The sequence below is a fragment of the Mytilus californianus genome, unplaced genomic scaffold (assembly GCF_021869535.1).
Source record: "Mytilus californianus isolate M0D057914Y unplaced genomic scaffold, xbMytCali1.0.p SCAF_8, whole genome shotgun sequence".
NCBI lineage: Eukaryota > Metazoa > Mollusca > Bivalvia > Mytilida > Mytilidae > Mytilus > Mytilus californianus.
This window is the reverse complement of record NW_026262734.1, coordinates 25,923,093-25,950,235: the sequence shown is the minus strand read 5'-3', so window position 1 is coordinate 25,950,235 and position 27,143 is coordinate 25,923,093. Positions and strand designations below refer to the sequence as shown.

Genomic DNA, 27,143 nt, shown 5'->3' with positions numbered 1-27,143 from the left:
TGTCAGTTTATCCAAGATGATTTTGGAGATAAAAAAAAGCCTTTGAATTTTTTAACAGCAGCTCCTGAATAGCATGGTTTTGACTTTCGTCTAAATTACTTTTAACTATATCAAATACTTACGCTTGGTGATGTGGTAACGAGACACATTTTGACTGGTCAATTATATTACTTAAGATTCATTACACGCAGGGATAGCCTTATTTTCCTACTCTATACAGTGTGTTTGCAACTATACTACCTTTATTTTATTTTTTAACATTGAACTGATAGTGTCAATAATAAGGGTCGTACAATGTGGTAATTCATGCATTGGTTTAACAGTTTTTATCCATTCGTTTGATGCGTTTGAGCTTTTGATTTTGCCATTTGATTAGGGACTTTCCTTTTTTGAATTTTCCTCGGAGTTTAGTATTTTTATGATTTTACTTTTTAGCATGCAAAACCATCTTATTTCTGGACTTGTTTCATGTATCATAATTTGGATAAACATGTTATCTTTCAGATTGCTAACAATGTCGGAGAAATTCATTGATTGCCTTTCTAGCTAAATGGTCAATTTTATTCATAAGTTGATTAAATAAGGTACCTAACTTTCAACATGTCAATAGATGTTGTCCATTTGTTGGAACAAAATATTTACTTTTGATTGTACAATCTTGTATGGACCAGTTGACATTCAACTTCTTCTAGCTGCATGTGCTTCAGTTGCTCATCAATGTATTGTTTCAGGTGAAATAGCACGATAACTTTGTAAACTATGACTGGAATAAACTGATGAAGTTGGCTCACTCATATTGAATGTAATGAATTCCACTTTACAACAACAAAAAATATTTGAATACTTCACATAATTTTTTTAAACGTATTAATTTCTCTAATATAGGGGACTCAAATCCCACCGCCCTTGCCACAAAAACGTAGCGTACAGAGGGTAAAGTTACAAACTGGTAGCGTGATGAAAAGCTGACATTGTAATACAGTAATACCATTGGTAACATGGCATTGCTTTTTTAAAATTTATAATAAAGAACTACAATTGTTTAAATCTTGCAAATAAAGTTTAATAACAACATAGCCTTAGTATATTTACAAAATGAAAACCCACCAGAGCTTTAAAAATAACTGGGACCCTTCTTTAAATTTATAGTAATTGGCTAAATGTAAACATTAGGGTAAAATCAACGGACGAAGACAAAATATTTTGGACAAAGCCACAGGTCAGTAATTAAAAGAAATATAGAGGTTAACATAAACAGTTAATTTTATAAATCCTGGTCGTGGTTTGCGAAGATTGCATTGAAACCCCTCTGGTATATAACAACAGGTCAAGTAATTTCAAAGTCCCTGGTAGCGGGTCGCAATCCTCATGTTGCAGAAGATGCAGGGTTTAAAAACATCCATGGGCATCTATGGGAAACTACGGGATGTTCCATTGCTTTAATGTCGCTAGTATATCAAAGATATTCTCACTCCATACTCATGCGTGTACTCTAACCGAAAACAAAATACGATTGAGGGAGGTTCCAGTATTTTTTAATCTGTGAACGTTTGAAAAAAGGACAATTTTGGGCATGTAGGGCTTAATGAAATAATAAAATAACAGGATAAAGCCTATATTGTTATATTAGGCCCTAACATAATTGAATAAATAAGGTGAGAACAAGTGACAAGAAAGGGGTGATGAACTAAAACATGGCTAGTGTCTGTCATCAGGGAAATCAATGAGACGAACTTATGCCGATAATTTCCAAAAATGAACAATAACAAGCAATAAATACAATATAAAGTACATGCACCTGCAATAGAAAGAGTGTTCATATAGTTCATTCATTGATCTCACACGCGATATTGATACTAGTACTCAAATCAAAACGATAAAAAACGTGTAAAACAACAAGTAAACGATGATTCAGTAATCATAAAAAAAAAAAAAGTAAACATGAATTAATCATACACAAGAACCTGCCTGACCCTTAACCTTATCATTATCCATAACGTTTCAAAAATGAAAACGACGTTAAGACTAACAGCAGTCTACAAAACACTGCACAGAAATTTAAAGTCTGAGTAAAAAACCAAATCTAGGTGAACTCAGGTGCTCTGGAAGGATTAGTTTCACTGCTTCACTGTTGGCACCCGTCGTGTTGCACTACTACAAGTGGAACATTTCCGAAGTCATGTGTGACACAAATCTGCAATCACAGTCAGCCAACTTATGATGGCGTCCGTAAAAACTTTCCAAGGGATGACTTAAACTTTTTCATTAGGATACCTTGTTCAAATGCTTCTTTGAATGCAGCAACTCTCTATCTAGAAAATGATATGATTATAAACAAGCTCCAGGATATCGTATCACCTTATGTATATATATATATATATGTTGTGTGTGCTGTATTTAGACCCCTCTACCAGGAAAGTTGTTCTGCATGCACACGTATAAACATTGCGGTTTTTATCCGACGAAATCATAAGTTTGAACGTTGCTTTCAATTTAGACTTGTTTATATTTTTTCGTTTGGGCTTGTATTATATTTGCCTTCGGGTTTATATGATCCGTTCATCCTATGTTGACTCTTTCAAAATTCAAGAGTATATCCTAAATTGAGGTAAATTATATGGCCTTCCAAATACCGTTTCTATTCCTAACATTACTGAAAAGACATTAATTGTCGAAATCCGGATATGGTGTACACATTTTTGCACCTCATGTTTGCAGTATACCATCTTTTCCGCAAATTTATTGTTTTCTGTTTGGTAATAAATTAATAATAAGATCTATTTTGTTACATATTGTGATCCTTTTTTTTGCCAATCGCCAATGGCAGTCAGCAGGGTTTAAGAACATCAGTTGTTCCACCTGCTTGTCAAATGCGTTTTGTTAAAATATACTTTTTCACTCATTTGGTATTTTGGAAAATGTTGTTTGTGTTGTATTTAGACCCCTCTATCAGACAATTTGTTTTGCATGCACACGTATAAAAATTGCGGTTTTTATCCAACGCAATCATAGGTTTGAACGTTGTTTTGAATTTAGACTAGATATATATATATATACATGTATATACAAGTCTAAATTGAAAACAACTTTCAAACCTATGATTGCGTTGGATAAAAACCGCAATTTTTATACATGTCCATGCAAAACAAATTTCTTGGTAGAGGGGTCAAAATACAGCACAAACAACATTTTCCAAAAGACCAAAAAAGTGGAAAAAGTATATTTTAACAAAACGCATTTGACTAACAGGTCGAACAACGGATGTTCTTAAACCTTGCTGACTGCCATTGGCGATTGCCAAATAAACGGATCACAAGATGTAACAAAATGGATCTTTATTATTAATCTAATACCAAATAGAAAACAATAAACTTGCGGAAAAGATGGTATACCGCTAACATGAGGTGCAAAAATTTGTACACCATATCCGGATTTCGACAATTAATGTCTTTTCAGTGGTGTTAGGAATCGAAACGGTATTTGGAAGGCCATATAATTTACCTCAATTTAGGATATACTCTTGAATTTTGAAGAGTCGAAATAGGATGAACGAATCATATAAACCCGAAGGCAAATATAATACAAGCCTAAACTAAAAAATATGAATAAGTCTAAATTTAAAACAACGCTCAAACCTATGATTGCGTTGGATAAAAACTGCAATTTTTATACGTCTGCATGCAAACCAAAGTTATTGGTAGAGGGGTCCAAATACAGCACTAACAACATTTTCCAAAAGACCAAAAAAGTGAACAAGTATATTTTAACAAAACGCATTTGACTTTCAGGTCGAACAACAGATGTTCTTAAATCCTGCTGACTGCCATGACGATTGCCAAATTAACGGATCACCAGATGTAACAAAATGGATTTACCCCATATGCAAGCACTAGCGCAACTGGGATGTTGCTAAATATAAATGGATAATTCACAATGTGAGTACTCAGCATATAATAGGACACTGAATTCTAATTTACGTTTGGAGATGTTCATTTTCAACTTAAGGGTTTTCTTTTCGTCTTTTACTTATAAATTAGTCGAAATAACAGTTTGAGCATTTCAAATTTGGCTAAGTAAGGCGTCGATGTAATATTTACATCAAACACATAGATCAATATGTGTTGATTTCTTAATTGGTACTAAGTGAAATTTATTATATATGTCTTTAAGTTTAGATTGTGTTCAAGGTAACAGCACGTTTTGATTTTGAGTCTGTACATAGTAATCGTTAAAGTACTTTATAGCTTTTTTTACATTGTACATTACACTTTTTTAAAATTTATTTGAAGCTCATTTATCAGGCTTTTACTCAATATTAACATATCTTTTTCGAAAATTCGTCAAATGGATTTTAAATGGGGAACAATATTTTGGTTCATTAAGCATACAAATGAAAATATCACTTATTATGTTAGTGCATCCAAGAAGATCGTTTTAATTAGCATACTCCGGGAGCGCTCAAAACCGAACCTTTGAAGCAAAGAATGCACAAATACTCGAGGAACTATATGACCAGGAGGGACCTTAAAAGAATAACAAAAATTAACTGTAAATATTGCTAAAGAAAGTTTGAACCATAGTTTCTTGGAAATATTTCCACGAAAATTTAAGATTAAAGTGATAGAGTAAAGAATTTCTAAATCTATTGTTCGTGAATGATGGCCACAATACCGCTAACCATATGAACACTGGTAAGATATATATATATATATATATATATATATGATGAATTTGAATAGTTACATATTGTTCGATATTGATCATAAGTATTAGCATCTTATGTTAAAGACGAATAATTGGAGAAACGACAAACCTTTAAGGATGTTTGTTACTGTTGTATTCAATTCTTTGTCAGGTATCCGGAATCCTCTATTTTTATCGATGTAGTGCTAATAGAAATTATGCCCGCTAACCCTTTTCATAATTTCATTACATATAGTTCAATAAACCATTTTTGAAAATCTTATAAAATCCTTGTTATTTTTTCATAGGTGTTGAAAGAAAAAAGAAGCCATTGTAAAATGTATGAACAATCTAGAGAGAATCATTTCCCGCCAATTCTCAATTTTTTTTCTGCTTTTTAAGTTCCTTAATTTGTATACTATCAATTTATTACATTCTTTTAAAAAGCTTGTTATTTTGAAACCAAGGAGCGAACATCCTTAAATGAGTATGAAATTCTGGTAATTTGTTTTTTCATTATATTTTTTCATCATTATGTTTTCCATCATTTTGAAACCGATAAAATCAGTTATGCAGATTAACAAACTGCTTACCCTTTCCTACCACATCCGTTTCCGGTTTTGATTGGGGGTATTGGTTCGCAATATTTAATTGGATTGGTTTAGTTTTTTGTGTTTGGAATTTTATTTGGGTGTTGTTGTGGTCATAGTATAGGTAATTCTTCTTCGATTTGTTATTTTTAATTGCTTCTATGATATCTTTTATCTTTTTATTCGTTAATGTGGATTAAGATACGACGGATTGGAATATAAGCTATCGCGTTAGAAAATGCTGCAAACAATACTTTTTGACTACATATTTGTATCAATTGTACATCTGTACTGGCCGACTTGTTGTTGTATTGATATGAAGCAGAATTCTTGCAAAAACTTTCCAAGTACTTCACGAAACTTCTTCAAATTATTAACATCAATTCTATCAGCCATCGAAGCCTAGTCTTTAGTTTTCTATGTTGTGTCATCTGTACTATTATTTGTCTGTTTGTCTTTTTATTTTTGGCCATGGCGTTGTCAGTTTGTTTTCGATCTATGAATTTGACTGTCCCTCTGGTATCTTTCGTCCCTCTTTTAAGAGTTATTGAGAAACTATCTATTGACGGCGTGAACCAGATGTGGACGTTTAAACATTTCAAAGACCTGTTTGAGCACATATAATCGAAGTCCTTTTTCTATTACAAAAGTATAAAAACATATGATTTTTCTACCCTTTATAGGAGTATTCTTAATTCAATACTTAAAGACATATTGAAAGAAGTGGTCTTAATTTGTCTCATAAAACAGAATAGCCAGCGTTTAAACAAATCTCTTTTAAAATAATACTTTGTAACGATTACTCTGACTGAAATAAAAAATACTCTGACACTGCCATTATCATAATGCTTGATTTCCTGATTGACATGATAGTTGTTACGTTTAGGGGACGTGCTTTTAAACACAAAGTTGGCATTCCTATTGACACCAACTATGCTCTTCTAATAGCCGACTTTTTCTTTTATTCATTTGAGGCATAATTCATACAGGAGTTTCTTATGGGGAATGAATAGAAGCTTGCACTAATCTTTAACTTAACGTCCCGCTATGAAGATGATTTACTTTGACTAAATATTTTAAGGGTTTGCAACAATGTTGAACATACTTATCGCATCGATCTTGAGATAAGGGATACTGTGAATTCATCATTATTCCTGAGATACCAATTGTTTTGTGATGTCGTTGGTGAAGGTGGACCACGTATTTAAATGTTCAACGAAAAGCAAATTTTCTTAAGGCTTGCATACAAATTTTGGTACAACTTCGAAATCCAATATCAACGAACATACGATGTTTCCCTAATCAATGAAAACTGGTACCCAGGAAAAAAAATTATTCCACAGTACAACAGATACAATTAAATTGCTTATCAATTGTTTCCTTGCGAATCTAAAACTGGATGAATAATTAGTTTATTGTTGGTGGCCGCTTAATGGTAGAAGTAGATGTGCAAGGGTGAAAAAAGATAATTTTAGCTTGCTAATCTTTAAATTTCTATTTCTATGTAGCAACATTTTAGAAGCGCCTCCATATGGAATGTACATCTCCCATGGGATACGTTATACCAGCGGTTGCATTTCCTATCATGATTTCCTTGATAGAGGTTTGCTGCTTACAAGGAAACTACCAAACCAAGAGTTCCAAGTGGTTAATTTGAAATCAGCCCTTCGAACATTTTACAGACGCCATCACGATTTGGTTGATCGTTATGGAATATCTTTTTTACCTATGACAACGGATATGTTCAAATTGTTATACACATTTCCATCCTCTTTTCCTCAAATGTGACATAACCAAATAAGTCTTATCAACGATCGTTTACTTACATGAGCATCACGACGATTGCCATGTACTTAGTATTTAGCAGGATGGATCTGCTTACCCTTCCATAACACATGTAATCACAACCAGTTTTTTGTGAGGTTCTTGCTGCTAAGTCGTACGTTTTGTATTTTGTGTTTTGTATACTGTTATGTATCTTTTGATCTTTTTACCATGGCGTTTGTCATCGACTTATGAGTTTGAATATCCTTCGGTATCTTCCGACTCAATCTCCAAAATAGTCTTTATCTCATTTCATCTCCCTCCTATATACCTCATAAATGTGTTGGGTTGATGTCTGTTGTGTTAATCCCACATATTAGTAAACCAAATGATCGGAATAGCATGTCAGACCCTATCAAATTTCACCAAGACATCAATCCTACAAATTCAGCTATGCACTTCTATTATTGAATATCGTTTTGCCAGAATTGATTAACATAATTAAAATTAATCATATTGTAAGTGAAATATTCATTTTGCATTTACAATAAGAAGTCGATACAATTTACAGTCACTAAACAAGTCTTCTTTATAGCGACTAACATTGGTTAAAAGTTCCCCTTTCAAATTCTCTTTTGTCATCTTTTGAAAGAGTCTGCCATTTTTGATTAAAAAGGCAGTTATCTGTATAGTAAAATCCTCCCCTTAGTTTGCCTGAAATATGAATGAATAACAACTTTAGGCATTTCTGTTTGTTTGTTTCTGTATTTTTTACAAGTCCATTAAATTTGCTTGAACAGTGATTTTATTATTTTTTTTAAACAACAGCGCAGTGCTGGCAGAGACATGGCCACCACTTTGAATTTCTTCGTGGCTGAGAAATGTCATTTTTATAAATCAAGTTCAAATGTCGAAGTGATGCTTTGTATGATAACCTTGATTGTTTCTATAATAACATATTTTACCTTTTTTTGTTCACCAACAACCATAAAAAAAACTCCTTTTATCAAATAATGGCATAGAGAATGATAACGGGGAATGTGTCAAAGAGACAACAGAAAACACTCAAAAGCCACCAATTGGTCTTTAACGTAGCGATAAAATCCTGCTCTCGGAGGCGGGCTTCAGCTGACCCCTAAACAAATATGTATACTAGTATATCGAAACGGACGCGACATTCAGCTCTAAAACACTTAAATGATCCAAAATAAAAAAAAAAACACACAAGACTAACAAAAGCTAGAGGTACCTTACTTGGGACAAGCACGACAATGCGGGGGAATGGGTGGGTGTTAACATATCTTTTTCAGATCTCAACCCTTTCCCTATACCTCTACCAAATGTGGAATAAACAAACACACAATAAAACTCGGTAGAAAAGAAGTCCAAATCCGGTGTTAGAGTAGGTAACATAATAAACTAAGCAACATGACAAAGATAAACACAAATAAACAAAGGACTACTAGCAGTTACTGACATTCCAGCTATAGACTTCAATTAAACTGATTGAAAGATTATATGAAAATCAACAACAATAACTCCTGTTAAGGGTTCAGTATGATACCATCATAATTTAAACGAGAGGGACATAACCCGTATAATGCCAACAACTGGTTTGGAAAATAAATGTGTTCATTTCCAATCAAAGACCTTATGAGAGAATCAATATTTATTCTATCTTTAATGACTTGACAACAGTATCGTAACTATATCCCTTGTGAATAAGTCTGTTTAAAGGTTTGGCTTGTTTTTGATGTGAAAGACGACATTTTTGTGATTCAAATAGGATATTATAATGAAAGATGGATCGAAAATACCTCAACGTACAAGATGTCTGCACGTTGATTTAAATTTATGAATGATGTCCTTGTAGCGTAGATAAAATTTAGTTAACTATTTGACAAGTTTACGATATGGAAAACCCTTGTGTTATAATTTTTTCAGTAATACAGAGATTTAATTCGTTAAAATCAAATACGTTACAAATATGACAGTTGTTATCCATTTGTTTGATGTGTTTGAGCTTTTGTTTTTGCCATTTGATTAGGGACTTTCCTTTTTGAATTTTCCTCGGAGTTCAGTATTTTTGTGATTTTACTTTTTACTACATACACGAGCAAATTGAACAAGTTGAGATTTATAAACACTATACGATGGTGCCAATGGAACGTCACCATCTAAAAACTGATAATTAACAATAGGAAATGAAACATCACCTCTTTTAGATAAAACTTCCCGTTATACAAATAGATATCACGATTCAGGAAAGGGCAGCGTTCATTGTTAGTATTAGCTTTATGTAAAGTAAGTTCAACATGAGCAATCTCTAAAGTTTATATACTGAAGTCGGCATTATTCGGAGCTAAAATATCATCCAAATATTTAAACGTGTTATGAAATGTGGATATCAAATGTTGTTTCGATGAGTCTTTGCTGATTTAATATATTCATTTGGTTTCGTAACAGTACAGAAACAGGTCTGCAAATAGTGGTGCATAGTAAGTCTCCATTTGGAATTCCGATAACATAGCGAACAAAAATGTTATCTAGTAAAAATTCAAGTGCATTTATCATATCAAAGCAGGTCCAATTGACATATTTCTTGTGTGTGTTGTTACTAAAAAATGACCAAATGAGTTTGAACATATATATTCACAATTGACTTTTTAAATGCCCTTTTAATTATGTATGTGAATTTTTCTAATGAGATTATGAGGCAAAGTGATATATAGGGTAGACAAATCAAAACTTTGACAGATTCGAAAGCATCTATATGAGTTTGCAATTTATCAAGTACTTCTTTCGAATTATTGAAACTCCAAAAGTTATAAACTGCACTATTTCTATAGACCTTATTTAAAAACTTTATTGTTAGGTTTTGTTTTTACTTAAAAATGACTTAAATGCGTTTGAACATATATATATATATATATATATATATTCACATTTTGACTTTTTAAATGTCTATTTGATCAGGTATGTGATGCTTTTAAAAGAGATTATGAGGCAAAGTGGTATATAGGGTAGACACATCAAAACTTTGACAGATTCGAAAGCACCAAAAATGAGCTTGCAATTTATCAAGTACATCAAACGAATTATTGATACTCCAAAAGTAATAAATTCCACTATTTTTGTAGACCTTATTTGAAAACTTTATTATCAGGTTCCTGCAGCTTTTGAGGCCAATTTATAGTTAGAACTATCATGTTATTAAGTTCTGCTTGTAAAGAGGCAGCAAAAAGTCTAAGTTTGATAACGATGTCATTTCCCGAAAATTTAGTCTGCTTGAATGTTGGTGAATTTATGATTTCCTTTTGCAGAACCTCAATATAGAATTTACGTCAGACAATAATGATATTATTAACAGCCTTATCAACCGGGACAAAAACAAATGCCTTGCCGAGTTCATTTAGCTTTAGTTTGATACGAGAAATATGGCTATTATGGTTGTTGCTAGGAGTCAAATGTTCTTTCAATCAGTTTAATTGAGGTCTGGAGCTGGCATGTCATTAACTGCTAGTAGTCTGTTGTTATTTATGTATTATTGGCATTTTGTTTATTGTCTTTTGTTTCCTATTCTGACATCGGACTCGGACTTCTCTTAAACTGAGTTTTACTGTGCGTACTGTTGTACGTTTGTTTTTTCTACATTGGCTAGAGGTATAGGGGGAGGGTTGAGATCTCAAAAAACATGTTTAACCCCGCCGCATGTTTGCGCCTGTCCCAAGTCAGGAGCTCTGGCCTTTGTTAGTCTTGTATCATTTTTGATTTTAGTTTCTTGTGTATAATTTGGAGTTTAGTATGACGTCCATTATCACTGAACTAGTATACATATTTGTTTAGGGGCCAGCTGAAGGACGCCTCCGGGTGCGGGAGTTTCTCGTTGCATTGAAGACCCATTGGTGACCTTCGGCTGTTGTCTGCTCTATGGTCGGGTTGTTGTTTCTTTGACACATTCCCAATTTCCATTCTCAATTTTATTTGAAATGTTCAATCCGAATATCAAGTAATTTCTTTACTGAATTGAAAAAAAAGGTTTTCTTGTCAGCTTTTTCTCGTTTTCTCGATTTTATACAGTAAGTATGGAGTGAATCGTGGATGATGTCACGACACTCATTCCAATTTATCATTAACTGATGACGATATTTAGGTTCTTTTCTAAGAAGTGATTTCAACTCTCGGTCCTTGACAATGTTAAGATCATTTGTTATAACATCGGAATTGGGGACATAAATGTATGTGGAATTGCTGTAATTTCATGACGTAGGTGTATTGTCACTGATATTTACATCTTTACACATATCGCTATAACTAAAAACATATTTCCGGGCAGTTTTTTGGTGAACATAACAAATAAGAGGGAGCTCAGTATTATCGAAATAACCAGGAATTTGTTCTTTTACACCACGATCATTAAGAATACTGGCAATATTTATGGAATCAAAACCTTTATTTACATATTTGATTAACAAAAATTCTTATTTATGATCTTCAGGGCGATCAATTTTGAGAAACAGTTTAGAATAACAGTATGCAATCATACTTTGGAAGATTTCATAATGAAATATGAGTTTTCGATAAATATGCCTTAATCATGCACATAGAGAAGTTTTCGCTCGGACACACACTTTATAAGTATGTAATTCATAAGAACATACACATTAAGCACGAGAAGGCACTCTACTGTCTCCAACGGGCAATAAAATCAAATTCTGTAAAAAAAATAGTATAGATAATGGAAACGGGGAATGTGTCAAAGAGACAACAATCCAACAAACGAACAGGATCCAGCCCAAGGCCACCAATTGATCTTTATCGCATCGAGAAACACTGGTTTTGCAAATAATAAAAATGCGTTAAAACTTGGAATTTTTTAAAGGAGAAATTGAAATACTTACCTGAAATTAAATATTCAGATCCTATCTCAAGACGCGGATCACATGAATTGACCGGTGAACGAATCTTGATTATTTTATTCATTTTCTTCTGTAACTTTATAAAAAGAAGAGATAAAATATACAAATAATATAATTAAACAGATATCACTACTCATCATCGACCTGCTACCAAATGCTCCATATTTTATTGGTCTATATCTCAAAAAACCATATCAACCTAGTATCTCTGTTTTAAAAAAATGGGTGTAAATCGCATTTGTTTGATGTGCTTTTGTATGCCTCATTTGCTTTTGGTGTTTTCTTTTGCATTTTCAACTTTCATAGTTCTTAATGAGATGTACATTTAGTGTGTACAAAGTTTTTCAGCCAAATATGGTAGATCAATATCAGTGATAACTATTGCATCTTTTATTGTTTAGCAGTTTATTTCTCCAAGTACAAATGTTGATATTGTTTTAATCTGGTAGTGATAACAAATTAATATGTAACGCTCCACCGAAATATGTAACAATGGTCTAAGACATTACGTTTAATTACATTTTGTTGACATTAAAAAATTGAAAACAACACGTTTAATAATTTCATGCGTCCGAAGCGTTTTTCTGGATTAACCTTCATCAAGAACGCTCAATGCCAAACATTTGAAATCCGAGGGATGTATACGTACCGAAACAGTTGAAGAGCTATATGACAAAAATACCCAAAACAAAAAAATGAATGGTGAACACTGAAAATAGATATTGAATTTTCCAGAAATATCTTATTTACATCGTATTGGAGCTTTCAATAATATGTTAACTTTTAATTCTAAACCTTTCTATGTTGGTCAGTATATCAATACATTCAGAAAACAGACTTTTAATATTATTCTGTGCTATAACTTTAAAGATTGGAATTTTTTTTATCAGTAAATCTAATCGTTGGGTATACTTACTTACCTTTAAGATTCCCCCATTGATGTTAGATTTAATATTATATATGGACAGTCTGCTGGAAAACAGTATTTGAAATATTGAATTTATTAAACTGTAAACCTTTGGAATTAACATTATTCAGTTGACATACTTGGATTATAATCTTTAAAATTCATTTGGAAATGATTGGCGTCATTAAACTATGCAGTCTACAAAAATTTAAGGATGTTCGCTACTCTGTTTCAAAATAACAAGCTTTTAAAAAGACTGTTATAAATTGATAGTTTATAAATAAAGGAACTATAAAAGCAGATAAACATGAAGGGTTCCTGTGGTTGTTTTCGAGATATAAGCCATTGAAAATTTGGCGGGAATTGATTCTCTTTAGATTTTTCATACATTTAACATTGGTACCTTTTTTCTGTCAAATAGTATGAAAAAATAACAAGGATTTAATAAGATTTTCAAAGATGGTATTTTAAACTATATTTAATCAAATTATGAAAAGAAAAGTAGGGGTTAGTGGGCAAAAATTTGTAATGGCACTACATGGATAAAACCAGAGGATTCCGAATATCTGGCAAAAATTCAAAAACAAGAGGAGCAAACATCCTTAAGATATTTGTTATCATATCTGACCTTGCGTTTATCTTTTGTATATTGTAAACATAGTTTTCTTTTTTATTAATTGTGTGCTTTGCACTTTTCTATTGCGTCTATTATTGAGTCAGAAGACACTATATTTTACAATAACGAATTTACATATCACGTTTTAGTAAGAAGGAGGCACAGTTACAGCAATAATGTAGCCCTTACATTGTAAAAATTAAAACAAAAACTATTGAGTCTCTGCAATATTATGTTAATTTGATCGATTGATGTACAATATGATTAAAATGTGTCACTTAAGTACAGAAAAATACTATGACGTCGAAATTGACACATTCATTTTGAAAAAAATAATATTGATATTGGACAGAAAAATGACTGGTGAACATGTAAAGAATGTTATTTAGTAGTTTCATAATGGACTTCTGAATTCAATAATTAGGATATGTGGAATGGTTACCAAAGTGACAATTATACAACAGAGATAAAATGACGAGGATGTAAATAGCTTAAGGTCACCGTACGTCATTCAACGATGGACAAAACTCATACCGATCAGTTATACTATATATCACAGTGTACACTACCTTAAAAAAATTATCTTTCACTTCCACCTTATACATAACTTCAGGATTTCCACAGTCCTTCTTGCGTATGACCATGATGACAGTTCCTCGTAATGCTTTTAATAAAAAAAACGATAGTCTATGAAATTATTTTGTTCAAAACATTTCCTGTGTGCAGCGACATGAAGTGTAGTATATTCAAACAAACGAGAAGTTGGCATAACGAATGATGCTTTCCGAACTGCACATTTAATGAATGAATACATTTTAGTTCAAAATACTAGAATGATTGGACGGGAAAAAAACATGTACATATATTGCCTATTTTTACCTCTATAAATATGTTACAATTACAATAGGATTCTTGACTATTATCCAAAAACAACAACTAAGCAAGAACTGTATGATCTAGGGAATATACAAAGTCAGGTATCTGAAAACTAACATTGTTACCGATACCTTTTTTAGAGAACCAATATATACATAAGAAGGCAAACACTTAACACAAATTGGACAGGGCACATTGCTAACCCGCCTGGTCTCGAGGCTCAAGGCCAATTATATTGTTGAACATAAGAGAATATGTTTCATTTAACCTATAAAAGAAACTAACTGATCTTGAACTGAGTTTCACTGTGCGTACTGTTGTACGTTTGTTTTTTCTACATTGGCTAGAGGTATAGGGGGAGGGTTGAGATCTCAAAAAACATGTTTAACCCCGCCGCATTTTTGCGCCTGTCCCAAGTCAGGAGCCTCTGGCCTTTGTTAGTCTTGTATCATTTTTAATTTTGTTTCTTGTGTATAATTTGGAGTTTAGTATGATGTTCATTGTCACTGAACTAGTAAACATATTTGTTTAGGGGCCAGCTGAAGGACGCCTCCGGGTGCGGGAGTTTCACGCTGCATTGAAGACCCATTGGTGGCCTTCCGCTGTTGTCTGCTCTATGGTCGGGTTGTTGTCTCTTTGACACATTCCCCATTTCCATCCTAAATTTTAACGTTACCATCCAGAAACTTACTGTTACCCAGAACATTCTGTATGCATTAACAATGAACTGACCTCTTGCCTGTTGATCCCCAAAGTCAATAGGCCTCTTTTGCTTCCCTATGATACCCATGTGTATAGATTGAAGCCTACCAAGCAAGATAAATTTCGATCCGAATCTGAATCTTCAAAAAATGAAATGTTTGTCTTCAAGAAAATCATCAGCTCTGAGTCACTGCATGAATAATAACATACTTGTCATAATTCTGCGTTGGTGACTTTTAAAATCAATATGAAACTAAGGTTCCAATTCTCTAATGAAGAGTTTATCAAGTGGATTTGGCTATTACTTTATGGTGCCTTTTAGTCATAAAGCTTCCAAAGTACTCAAGAATTTATATATCATTGGCTTTGAGCGTTCCTGTTGCAAATAAACCCAATAGTGGCAAGTTATGTCTTGGTACATTGTACAGACACCCGGTTTTCTGTGTGAAAAATCAATCTTGAGTTCTGGATGTCTTTTAGTCAACTATTTCAGTGTGTTGTTGTCAACTTGACATTTACCCGACATCTCTTTTTTCCTATTTATTTAATAATTGAAAATCGTCAAAGTAATCAGTCTTGTAACTAAGCACTCAAGACACGTGTTGTGTCTACATTTAGTTACACTGGATGCAAAACAGAAGGCACAAACGATAAGGATGGTGTAGGTCATTAAAACAAAGATTCAATAAAGGTAGTGCCAAATATGAATGAAAAGAAAAATAACAAAAATACTGAACTCCAAGGAAAATTCAAATCGAAATCAAAAGCTCACACACATCAAACGAATAGAAAACAACTGTCATATTCCTGAGTTGGTACAGCCATTTCCTTATGTAGAAAATGGGAAGCCATAAATGCATGGGGGCAGAAAAGTCTTTTGAATAAATTCATCATTTCTATCTTGGATTGCAAATCAGAATTATTTTTTTTTATTCTATATCTTTGATTCATTTCTCGTTTGACATTTAACGAAAATGTATATCAAATTCTAAGGGCATTGCTGTTTTGGTCATATAGCTCTTAATGTTTCTTCGTATTTTGGTTCGGACGTACCTAATGTATCAGGAAAAGAGCTTCTTACGGAAAAAAGTTACAAAGTATCATTTTCATTTGCAAATGAAGATTGTCATCCTATGTTAAAAATCAGAAATGCATAAAAATGAATTCTTTAAACTAACCAAATTCAGCATCACACCAATGTTCATACTTTGATATTTTAGGGCATACACATCCATACGCCTCAGAAACGAAATTAATCAACAGAAGACCAAACAACGTCACTATAGGTGTCTTCATAGCTATTCTGAAAGAAGATAAACTACAATTGTGTTAATGCGTTTTGAAGCTGTCATCATGGTCATGCTACAATGCAATTTATGACATAGTAGTGTAACATTACAACATAGAAAGACACACTATAACTTATCAATTGAAATGGTTTAACTCAATCAAAAAGACATTAACGTTGCATTATTGGAATATTTGGTTTTCCTACAACGACGCATATATCTATCTAACTGTATTTGGCACACCTTTCGGAATTGTTGATTTTTAATGCTCTTCAACTTCATATTTTTATATTTAGCCTTCCAACCGTTTTGATTCGTATGTAGACGCGCGCGTCTGGCGTGACAAATAATAAGCCTGTTATTTTTATATATATAACACGAACCTAAATGTGACAAATGAACTTTCATTAAAGAAATCAATCTTTTACTGCTGGCGTTCCAAAGTTTCTGTCCATATATGACACTTTTACAACTTCTGATCTCCCGTCACAAAAATACATGCAATATTAAAAATGTTGTCATCTCATGAAGTGAGTCACCATTTCGTATAATAAAACGTATCAAATCTTTAACATAATTAACTTAATCCTCATGTTGCAAATACATAACAATCCATACTTGTATCACCTGTATTGGAAATATTTTATATAAAAATAGATAATATGAAAATTTGATCATTGTTGTTAAATGATATTTCCATTCATCTGTTATGTATTAATAAAAAAAAATTTCGGCGCAAAACACAATTAGTATTTGATTCTAGAATATAAGGTATTGATGGGTTGTTAGTGAGTACTTGATAAGAAAAATAGTTTTAATTTTTTATGAAAGTGTTCCTTTCATTTCTATAGGAAATTCGGAACAGAGTACAAAATCGTGTATATTATCATGATTACGGTCAGAAAAGAAACACGGGTTAATATTTCATGTGTGTATGTGCTCTGAATTCATTTCAATAAATACAAAATGGCAAATGAAAATAACACATAAGTTGATTTTCAAAATGTATAACAGTTAACAGAGGTTTTCTTTAACAGTATAAAATATCAATCAAGAAACCTTCAATAGTTTTAAAAAATACTTCAAACTGTCTGTTGTTAATGTTCGGTATTTCATACATCAAACTGAAGGTAAAATTTCTATTGAATTGTATGCCCATTTTTCATATACATTGAAACCTGGGAAAATCGAGCCCTGATAAAACCGAATTTCACTTTATACCGAACAATTTCCAAAGTCCCATGAAATTTCCTTATTAATTAACGTTAATTCAACCTGAACAAACCGAACCATGTCAATACTGAATTCCGAACGCTTTTTGGAGGCCCATTAGTGAATGTGTATGAAAAAGTTACCTGTCAAAATCGATCGATGGCAATCAAAACAATTTAAGTATATACAATTATTTGCATGAGTGATCATATAAACACAGGCGTGCAAAGGATCCCCGAAGCTATTTGAAATTTATTTTAATGAGGAGTTGTTTTTATAAACTAATTAGCATGTCAATGTACATGAATGCAATGCTTAAATGGAAACTCCTAACAGATATATTATTATTAGAATTATAAATATTCTAACAGCCCGGAAAAGGACAAGAATTTGACTTTCTCTATAATGCAGTTATAATTAATTACAGATTCAGAGGCATTTTCAAATTAATCCCAAAACGATCTCATTTTGAAATATGGGATAGATAAAAGCTACTGTTTGTGACATTCTCAAGAAGATTAAAGGGTTTCAACCTATTAGAACAAAATTACTACTGACCAGAGAACATAATAACTATCTTACCTTGTTCAAGTTGGAATTATTATCACATTTGTTTAATGAAATCGTGCATATATATACTAATGAACCAGATTATGTAACACTTACTGTCTGAGTATTATGTCTTAACCCGACCTTTATATCACGGAATCGTTCTAGTTCTAGAGAAAATACAACACTTGTCAAATATAAAAATATGAAGATGTGGTATGATTATCAATGAGACAAATGCACGTGTTACTAAATATGTTAAGATTTACTGTTAGATATGGTAGACACATGACATAGACCTGTTGAAAGGTTTCAAATAATTGTTAAATTAATCTATCTAGCATATACTAGTTTTTACGTCCGACAAGTGTATTCTCAGAGGTAAACATCAAGAAATTATAATGGATTGCATTTTTTAATAATTGATAAGGTAAATCAAATAATATTCTCAATAATAATTAAACACAAAATCAATGTTAAGTCAGATTCTACAAAACAAAACGTTTTTTTCGTAGAATATGCCTGAATATAATAATAATGTATCTTTGGTATCTTTCGCCTCTCTATTTTACATATCCACAGTTTTGAAAATATTTTATATGAAATGAAAACTAGGTCATAACTGTTAGAATTATATTTTTCGATGAATTGTTAAGTTTTAAACAATATGTTGTTTACCCAAAAGACAACAAATATTTGAAATCTGAAAATTTAAGGTTTTGATGTTTTTGATTATTTTGATTAAAAACGAAAAATAGTTTGAAATCTGGAATGATAATATCCGTTTCATTTTAACACATAATTTGCAGAATGACTTATATCTGATAGGGTATGATATCATATCAGTCAGAAAAGAAGCACGGATTAATGACTCTGTGTTCTGAATTCATTTCAATTAACCTAACATGGCAACAAACAAACAAAAAACTAAACATTTGTTTAATATCAAAACTTTTTAACAGTTAATAGAATTTTTCTTAAAAAGGACGAAACATCAAGCTGTAAACCTTCAATAGCTTACTGAATGTTTATTTTATAGCAGTATTTGTACACACTTTTCAGACAATTAGAATAAAAATAGAAGCAATGAAATTTTTAATAGACCAGGTTAATATATTATACATTCCACGATTGTAATATTAAACTACGGCAGTTAGTTCTTTTAACGAAGAATGTCACTTCAGTATTAATCGGCCTCTAAGGATCAGTTTAATACCAAAATACCACCTGTGACCGCTAAAAACAATAGTAAAACTTTTCCGATCGTTCATTGCAAATATACATTGATAAGTTTGCAAAAGCTTAGATACAAATTTGATCAAAAGATTTCTCGACAATTTGCACTTCTGCTAAAGTACTACTACTACTAGCACTACTACTTCTTCTTCTAATAATCAAATGCTACTGCTACCACTTCTACTTATACTCCTACTAAAACTCATCAAGAATACCTGGAGTCGGTTGCACAAAAAACTTACGACTGAGATTGATCGTAAGTCATGAACAATTCAGTATACTTACGATGAATCTTAGTCGTAAGATTTTTGTAAAACCGACTCCAGGCTTATACGCCATACACGTGTTCCGTCTATATAAGACTCATCGGTAACTCTCAAATCAAAATGGTGAAAAGGTTTGATAAAAATTAAATGCACAGTACACATGATATTTAATTTTATAACAAGCATGCTGGGTAGAGGTCATATTGAGGTGTGTAACGACCTTGAATACCCATGACGATCTCTCTCAGTCGACTGTCAATTCTAATCGGATTCTTCTCTCTATGTTAAGTTAAAACAGCAAATTTGAATATTCAATATCAGCGAAAATTGAGTAAAAAACAGTGTTTAAGCTATCACAACAATAATTGATGGCATTCTCAATGCACTTGAATATAATCGTTATCTTTCTCTGTCATTTTGTTTAGGCGATGTTTTTAACGTTTTTTGTACGTTGATCAAATGGATGAATATCTTAATAGGATTATCTTAATAGCGCAGCTTAGATAGATGATAAAGTTAATACATTTCTGTATCAAGGGTTAAATAAAACACAGATGATCGGAATATATTAGCAGAACATTATGACATTGTCAGGTCAAAGATGCAGGGATCCAGTGTGCCCATAAAACAAAAAGACGTCAGAAATTAGCGTACAGTAGATGAGTATTACTTGCAATGAAACAAATATGACTTTATTGACTATTGTTAATCCGACATATTGATAAAAATGGCTGATCGCGCTTTCAACCATCAAAGACATAATGTTGAAAATTTTGCTGTACCAGTTTTTCTCTTGAACAATAATATGAATAGTTGTAGAGCAACTTTAGAACAACTGTCATACAAGTGGGAGGATTAACGAGTTATAAAACAAGGTTTAACCCACCTATTGCTTAGGAAATGGCTGTACGAAGTCAGGAATATGCCGTTGTTTCCTATTTGTATCTATTGTCGATATAGTCTAATTTTGTTAATTCTTAAAGATTTCACCCTTTTGGAATTTATCTTGGAGTTCGGTATTTTTTGGATACTTTTTAGCAATACACTTCAAAACAGTGTATTACAGTTTTACTTTGTGTTCAATGCTAAATGCCAAGAAATAAAGATCAGAACTTATTAACGGTTGTGTCATATTCCTTGTTTTAGTAGATGTCGGAAACTCTGGAAAATCATACATGCGTAGCAAAGAGTTTCGAACTTAGTCAATACACGTAGTTCTACGTTTCCAGTTAATGTGACTATGATGATAAAAAGTAGATGTTATGTATTAGGCTAATGACATAGTGACTAACAATGGACACTACTTCGACATGATCAAATATTTCTATTGTATGGTTCTTTGAAGGATGAATATGATCAGTGATTACAACACAAACCAGAATAGCAAAGTCGGTGTATTTCAATATTCTAAGTAATAAAGGTAATCAACTTCAAGGTTTTAGAAAATCTCTTCGCTTTTGTAATTACTTACATTGTATATGTATAATTTGTACACCAAAATGTTTTCCTGAGTTTTGAATATGTGTCGATTGAATCACCATGCAAAATTGTCAAACTTATCTTTAATGGTTGATTTTCTGACAGTTACGTACCACAACGTGCTTTCATTGTACAAAATGTCAAGATAATTAAATCAGGAAATTAAGATTTACAAATAGCATGGTTGCAGTTGAAAAGGATTTGAGCGCCTAAGTGAGACACCAACCCTACGAAAAATATTTTTGAAATTAAAAGTTGAATTTACAATATGTTTTTATTTGCAAGGGTTTCCATGTCATCCTCAACAAGAAATGTGGGAGGAAACAGCTGCTTAGAGTAACATTGGGTATTGTTTTGATTATTCCTCTCACTGTAAGTATAATATAACAAAAGACTTGTTGGGATGTTTAAGTTTTATAATTTTTCATTTCCATTATAGCATTTATTACTGTCAAATTAACATTGTTTAGTTAAATTTGATATTTTCCAGTTCCATATCAATATCCATAAGTTGATATTTCTTACTTTCAAGTCGGCATTTTTAAGTTTCAAGTTGAAACTTCTGATTTCCATCTTAGAAGTCAGAAATGTAAAGTTAGGTATAAGAAGTGTCAACTTGAAACTGAGAAATATCAATTTGTAACTGAAAGTAGATAGCAGGAGAAGCGTATCCTGTCGACGCATCCATTCTCGATATTTTTGGAGTTCATGTGATTCACTCAGTTGTTGTTTGTACTTTCTAATTGATTTGCAAGATTTTAGCATACGTACGCGATAGTCGGCTTAATAAATGCCAACTTGAAACTGAGAAATGGCAACTTGGAATTGAGAAATGTTAAATTTGAAATAAGAAATGTTAAATTTGAAATGAGAAATGTTAAATTTGAAATGAGAAATGTTAAGTTTGAAATGAGAAATTATAAATAACAGAATGTTTTTACCAGTCCTATGTATGATATATATTTTTATATTGATGTACCTGTTTTTATGTTTCAAAATATTCTTAAAGGATATAGATGCAGAAATTATATAGAAAACGAGTTTGACTTCTTTACCAACCATAAAGGAGAAATAACCTTCAAATATTTACAACACAACTTATCATTTTAAGAAGGAAAAACAGATTTTTTGACAAATGATTGATGCGCAACAACACAACTCTGTCATACAGAGGTCGTTTTAAGAGTGAATAATATGAATTAATTATTAAGAAAGCTGGTTCACAAGTTATAATTGTATATAAACGGTTTGATAATTCAGACAAAGACACGTCTATTTATTCAATAACTTAAGGTAAGATAACTGTCGTGCTTATATTTTCATCTTTTTTAAGTCAATGCTTAAAACAAAAACCAGTAACCTCTATCATTTTCAATGTTTAAAAAAATATATGCACGCCCTGATTCCTCATTTGATTTTTTTTTTAAATTTTGTATGCCATGTTGATAAAAACTTTATCACGTTAGGGGTGTTGTTGGTTTTTGTGTCGCTGTTTAGATATTTTCACCTTACGTTGTGTTTTTTTTTTAATTTTATTTTTCCTCATCGATTTATCAGATTTAAGCATCGTTAAACAACTGTCGCCTTAAGTTTTGCATATTGTTACGGTGTAAGGATTTTATTTCCTTATTGCTTTTCAATTGAGTTATATATATTTTGCGTTGTTCATATTTCCTATTTGTCAATCAAAGAAAATTAAATCCGTCTATTATGTCTACTGTAAACAACAAAATTCATAGCTAATCTAAACATACACGTTTTTTTAAACGTATCTGCTATTATAGTCAGTATAAGTGATCTTTTATTTTTCGTAAAACATGCTTTATGAAACGTTTATAATTTTAAATGACAGCTCATTTACCAAACAAAATACAGTAGTCTTTATTACAGAATAACCATGACGATAACGATAGTAATCATCGTTTGTCTTGTGCTGATACATTTCATTTCCGAGGCCAATGAATGTACATGTGCTGGTGGTACAAATCAACAATTGTTATGTAGCGCTGCACTCGGTAATAGCCGTATATATATGCAGATATTAAAATGATTTCGATTTTATAAATTCCTCATTTATAACATAATTTGGATATCTACAATTGTATCGGACACTTAATACAACTAATTCAGTTGGAAAACGGAAATCTATAAAACTTGATGTATCTCATTTTAACATATAGGTCGTCTTGCACATTGTACCTACTGCATCACTACAACATATCTATGCCTCGAATACTATTAAATCAAGGTATTTATTTTCATTTCGTGGAAAACAAGAACAATTAAATTAAATGAATATGGCTACTCTGTCTAGATTTGAGCTTTGTGGATAAAAGATATTTCAGACAAGCGCTTCAGACGCACGAAATAAATCGGGTATTTTTTTTTCCATATTATCCATTTTTCGCCGTCCAGCCAATTCGGAGCTGGCTTTTAAAAAACAACACAACTCAACGGGCGCAATATAAAGCAGATCATTTACATCTATTTTACGTATGGAGAACAAATACCTTTGGAATTTTATTGTCCTACTTGTATCTTATCTCCCGCGGACGTTAAGCACCCTTGAAACAACCAATCATTAATTAGTATTCAAAATTGTAGGACATGCAACAACTTCGTTATGATGATATATAAATGCAGTTGAAATGTAAACACGTATCATTTGCAATAAAACATCTCTTTAATGAATATTGAAACCCAAACACAAAATTGCATCTCATTAAATGAACCAATTTTTATATTTTTTTTTTCTTTTACTTTCATGAGAATGATAATTATTGCAACTTTTTTTTTTTTCATTTTACCTTAAAAGGGCATTAGCTACGAGTTATGAAAAAAATAGAATACGATTTTTTTCTGTTCAATCATTTATGAAAGTGAAATAGTGAAATAATAATTAGCTTTCCGCCAATTTGCTTCAATTTTGTCAAAATAAGCTAAAAAAAAATCCCATCGCTGATGAATTATTCACTTGCAAGTGAATATATCGACCTCATTGAATAGCTGGAGATGGGTTACGCATGTATTCAGGTAAAAACGGTGATAAACATACTTTTAACCTTCAATACGAAATCTAACAGACCTAGAAAAACCCAATTCCACGTGTAAGCTATCTATTTATATTCATAATTATGTTTGTATCGGGTTATATGACCGTCGGCAATCTTCGGAGGTTATCTCGATGGTTAATTAAATGACGTCTAGACAAAAATACACTTGAAATGTCAATACATATTATCGAGCCCATGCATTGTTAATTGTTTATTTGAAACTTTTTGAAATTTGGATATACGTTTTAGTATGTTATAAATCAAATATCAGAATTTGAGTGAAATCGGTGAACAGGAATTTGACAGCTCATGCTCTTTTAAGTTCTATGTTGAATTGAGTACCTTTTGATCGTTATAAAAAGTGAAAATTGAAAAGACTAGAGAATAAACAATAGAAAGAAAAATCAATGGAAAAATCAATGCTTTATTTTTTTTCAAATTAATCCTGTTTTATCAACACAAAGCATTAAGCTGGTTTGTATTGCTTACCGTTACTACTTCCTCTATTCAGTTTTACTTATATACAAACACTACATTGTTTGCTGTTCGGCGTGAGCCAAGGCTCCGTGTTGAAGGCCGTACTTTGATCTATAATTGTTTACTTTTAGGTTGCATTTCTGTAAATATTGACAATGCAATTTCCCATAGGAGCTCCTTTTACGGTTAAAACTGCACCACTTTTACTATGAAGTTTTGAAAAAAATCATATCCTAGAATGGAAAGTTCATATGCACTACAATTTTGTTCAAAGGTCAAAATATAGGGCTGTGCGGCATATTTTCAACGTTTATATGCCCCGAACTTCTAAGAGTTTAAACTAACACTAAATTTCTTAACTATCCCTACCTTGACTGTAGGATTACCACAGATTTCAGTATAAACAATATGCATATGTATATTTACTGGTAACATTCCAAAGTTATGTCTCTATGAGATGTAACATAGAGATCATAACTAGGAACCAGTATGTAAACAAAATAATTATCTATGAATATTCTATATCTCCCCAAAAGAGGCGTGGTTTGAGAAACAGCTGTATTTACAAAGTGCAACCTATAATACATTGTGATTTGCATGGAGAGTTGTCTCATTGGCACTCATACCACATCTTCTTATTTATAACTTCAGGTTTTAGTCGCCAGCTTTTAATGAGCTATGATTATATTTTATAGTTTCACGAGGAAAAGTTACAGGAATTAGGAACATGCAAAGAGATCATGTTGAATACACAGTGGCCGTGAACCATGACTTTAAGGTAATGTTTAATATGAGTATTAAAATACACGTTAAGATGCGTTGGAGAGGTGTATACTAAATATACAATGCATGCAGAGGAAGATTTATAAGGCGATTGTTTTGTTCATTGAAATTGGAAATGAAAAATAATCATGAATCTTTCAGGAAATATTCTTCAATTGTTCACAAGCAATCTTCTGTAAAATATCAGTATCTTTATTTCTTTATATTTATTTCATTTTATCCCTTCAAACAACATTTAATTAAAAATTAAAAAACTAAATATCTAAATTCTTGTTAACGATATTTAGATGAGTGCAACAGCTTTAATCCAGACACTGTTTTGTATTCAGTTGTCTTATGAAAATATGTTAATGTCGATTTAACATTTTTTGGATAATTCTGTGGCTCATATTACATTCTGGTATCTTTGAAAGGTTAAAGACAAGCATAACAGTAGGCGGTGTTGCATTAAAAATACTTCTAGCACTAACTAGAAAAAAAGTACCTCTAGCTTTCAAGAAGAGTAGGTTTCTGCTTTTTGACATTGAAAAGATCACCGAACTCGGCGGTCTGTATTTTACATGTAAAACCGATGTGTGTATTCGACAATCGTTTGACGTTTTTTTTTTTTTAATTTTTAAATGATACGTTTTGCATCTGTTTGTTCAAATGTCACGGAGTTCTCTACCATATATATGTTCAAAACGCAAAACTACTCAAGCAGAGTAACCATGAAGAGGACAATGATCGACACTACATGCCACGTTTTAGAGTTTTAAATATATATGCATGACAAACACGAGAATAACACACTATCACACATTCGAAGACATAGAGATAAGTAAAAGAGTTTCCAATGGACAATAGTCCGTAAACTAATCTAAACAAAAAAACTAATAGCGTTATTATTGCCCATACTTGACAAATCTCATACTAAAAAGACTAACGCATTGCGACACATATTGAACAATCCAATTAATAATGTGCTTAAAAAATTTGTATGCCTGTCTAAAGTCAGGAGTCTGTAGTTCAGTTGTTGTCTTTGATTGCTGTCTGTTGTATTTGTTTTTCGTTTATATTTTTGTCATTAATCAGGTCGTTGGTTTTTCGTTTGAATTGTTTAGAATTGTTCATACCGAAGCTTGTTTAGCTGATTATACGATATGGGTTTTGCTCATTTGTTGAACTAGTTAAGCGTGCTGAATTCAACATCCTTTAGACTCGGATAGATAGTTGATTCATTGGCATTCCTCGGAATAAAATCTTTCTACATCTTTGTTTTATATTATGTATTTATGTTTTGTATAACGCTGATATACTAAATCTATTGAGATACACAATCACGTGTTTAGTATACAGGAGCAGAAAGACGCACACACTCAACTTAGATAGATATTTGATTTGTTAATCAAAATGATTTGGTTTTTTTTTTGTAATCTTTGAACATCAGTAGACTTATGTTGACTCTTACATGTAATTAGTTTATAAAGCACACATATACCATGTGAAGATGATTTTAGACCTGAAGAAAATTGGAAATCAGGATAGTTTACCTTTTTATCACGTTTTTTGTATGATAAAAAAGACCATTGACAATTCTTCTTTTCTACCAAACTTTCTAACAATGAAGAACAAGAATCCAAATTCATGTTAAACAACCTTCAATGAAATTCATCAATAGTTGTCTCATTGGCACTGATACCACCTCTCCTTATTTTTATATTCAACCACAAAATGTAGAAATTTTCGAGATATAAACTAAA

General features: G+C 31.9%; 1 protein-coding gene across 2 annotated transcripts; it reads right to left on the bottom strand.

The window, feature by feature from the left end:
• Positions 1-7,538: 7,538 nt before the first annotated feature.
• LOC127710584 (metalloproteinase inhibitor 1-like) lies at positions 7,539-18,249 on the bottom strand. 2 transcript variants are annotated; one of them, XM_052216535.1, is made up of 5 exons: positions 18,225-18,249; positions 16,236-16,360; positions 14,049-14,143; positions 11,939-12,032; positions 7,539-7,751 (listed from the first exon to the last, which is right to left on the bottom strand). In XM_052216535.1, the coding sequence occupies exons 2-5, from the start codon at positions 16,351-16,353 to the stop codon at positions 7,636-7,638; spliced, it is 423 nt and encodes a 140-aa protein (XP_052072495.1). In that variant the 5' UTR covers positions 16,354-16,360; positions 18,225-18,249; the 3' UTR covers positions 7,539-7,635. The 2 variants fall into 2 exon arrangements, with proteins under 2 accessions (XP_052072495.1, XP_052072494.1); XM_052216534.1 differs by lacking the exons at positions 16,236-16,360; positions 18,225-18,249 and adding an exon at positions 15,088-15,179.
• Between the last annotated feature and the right edge of the window lie 8,894 nt (positions 18,250-27,143).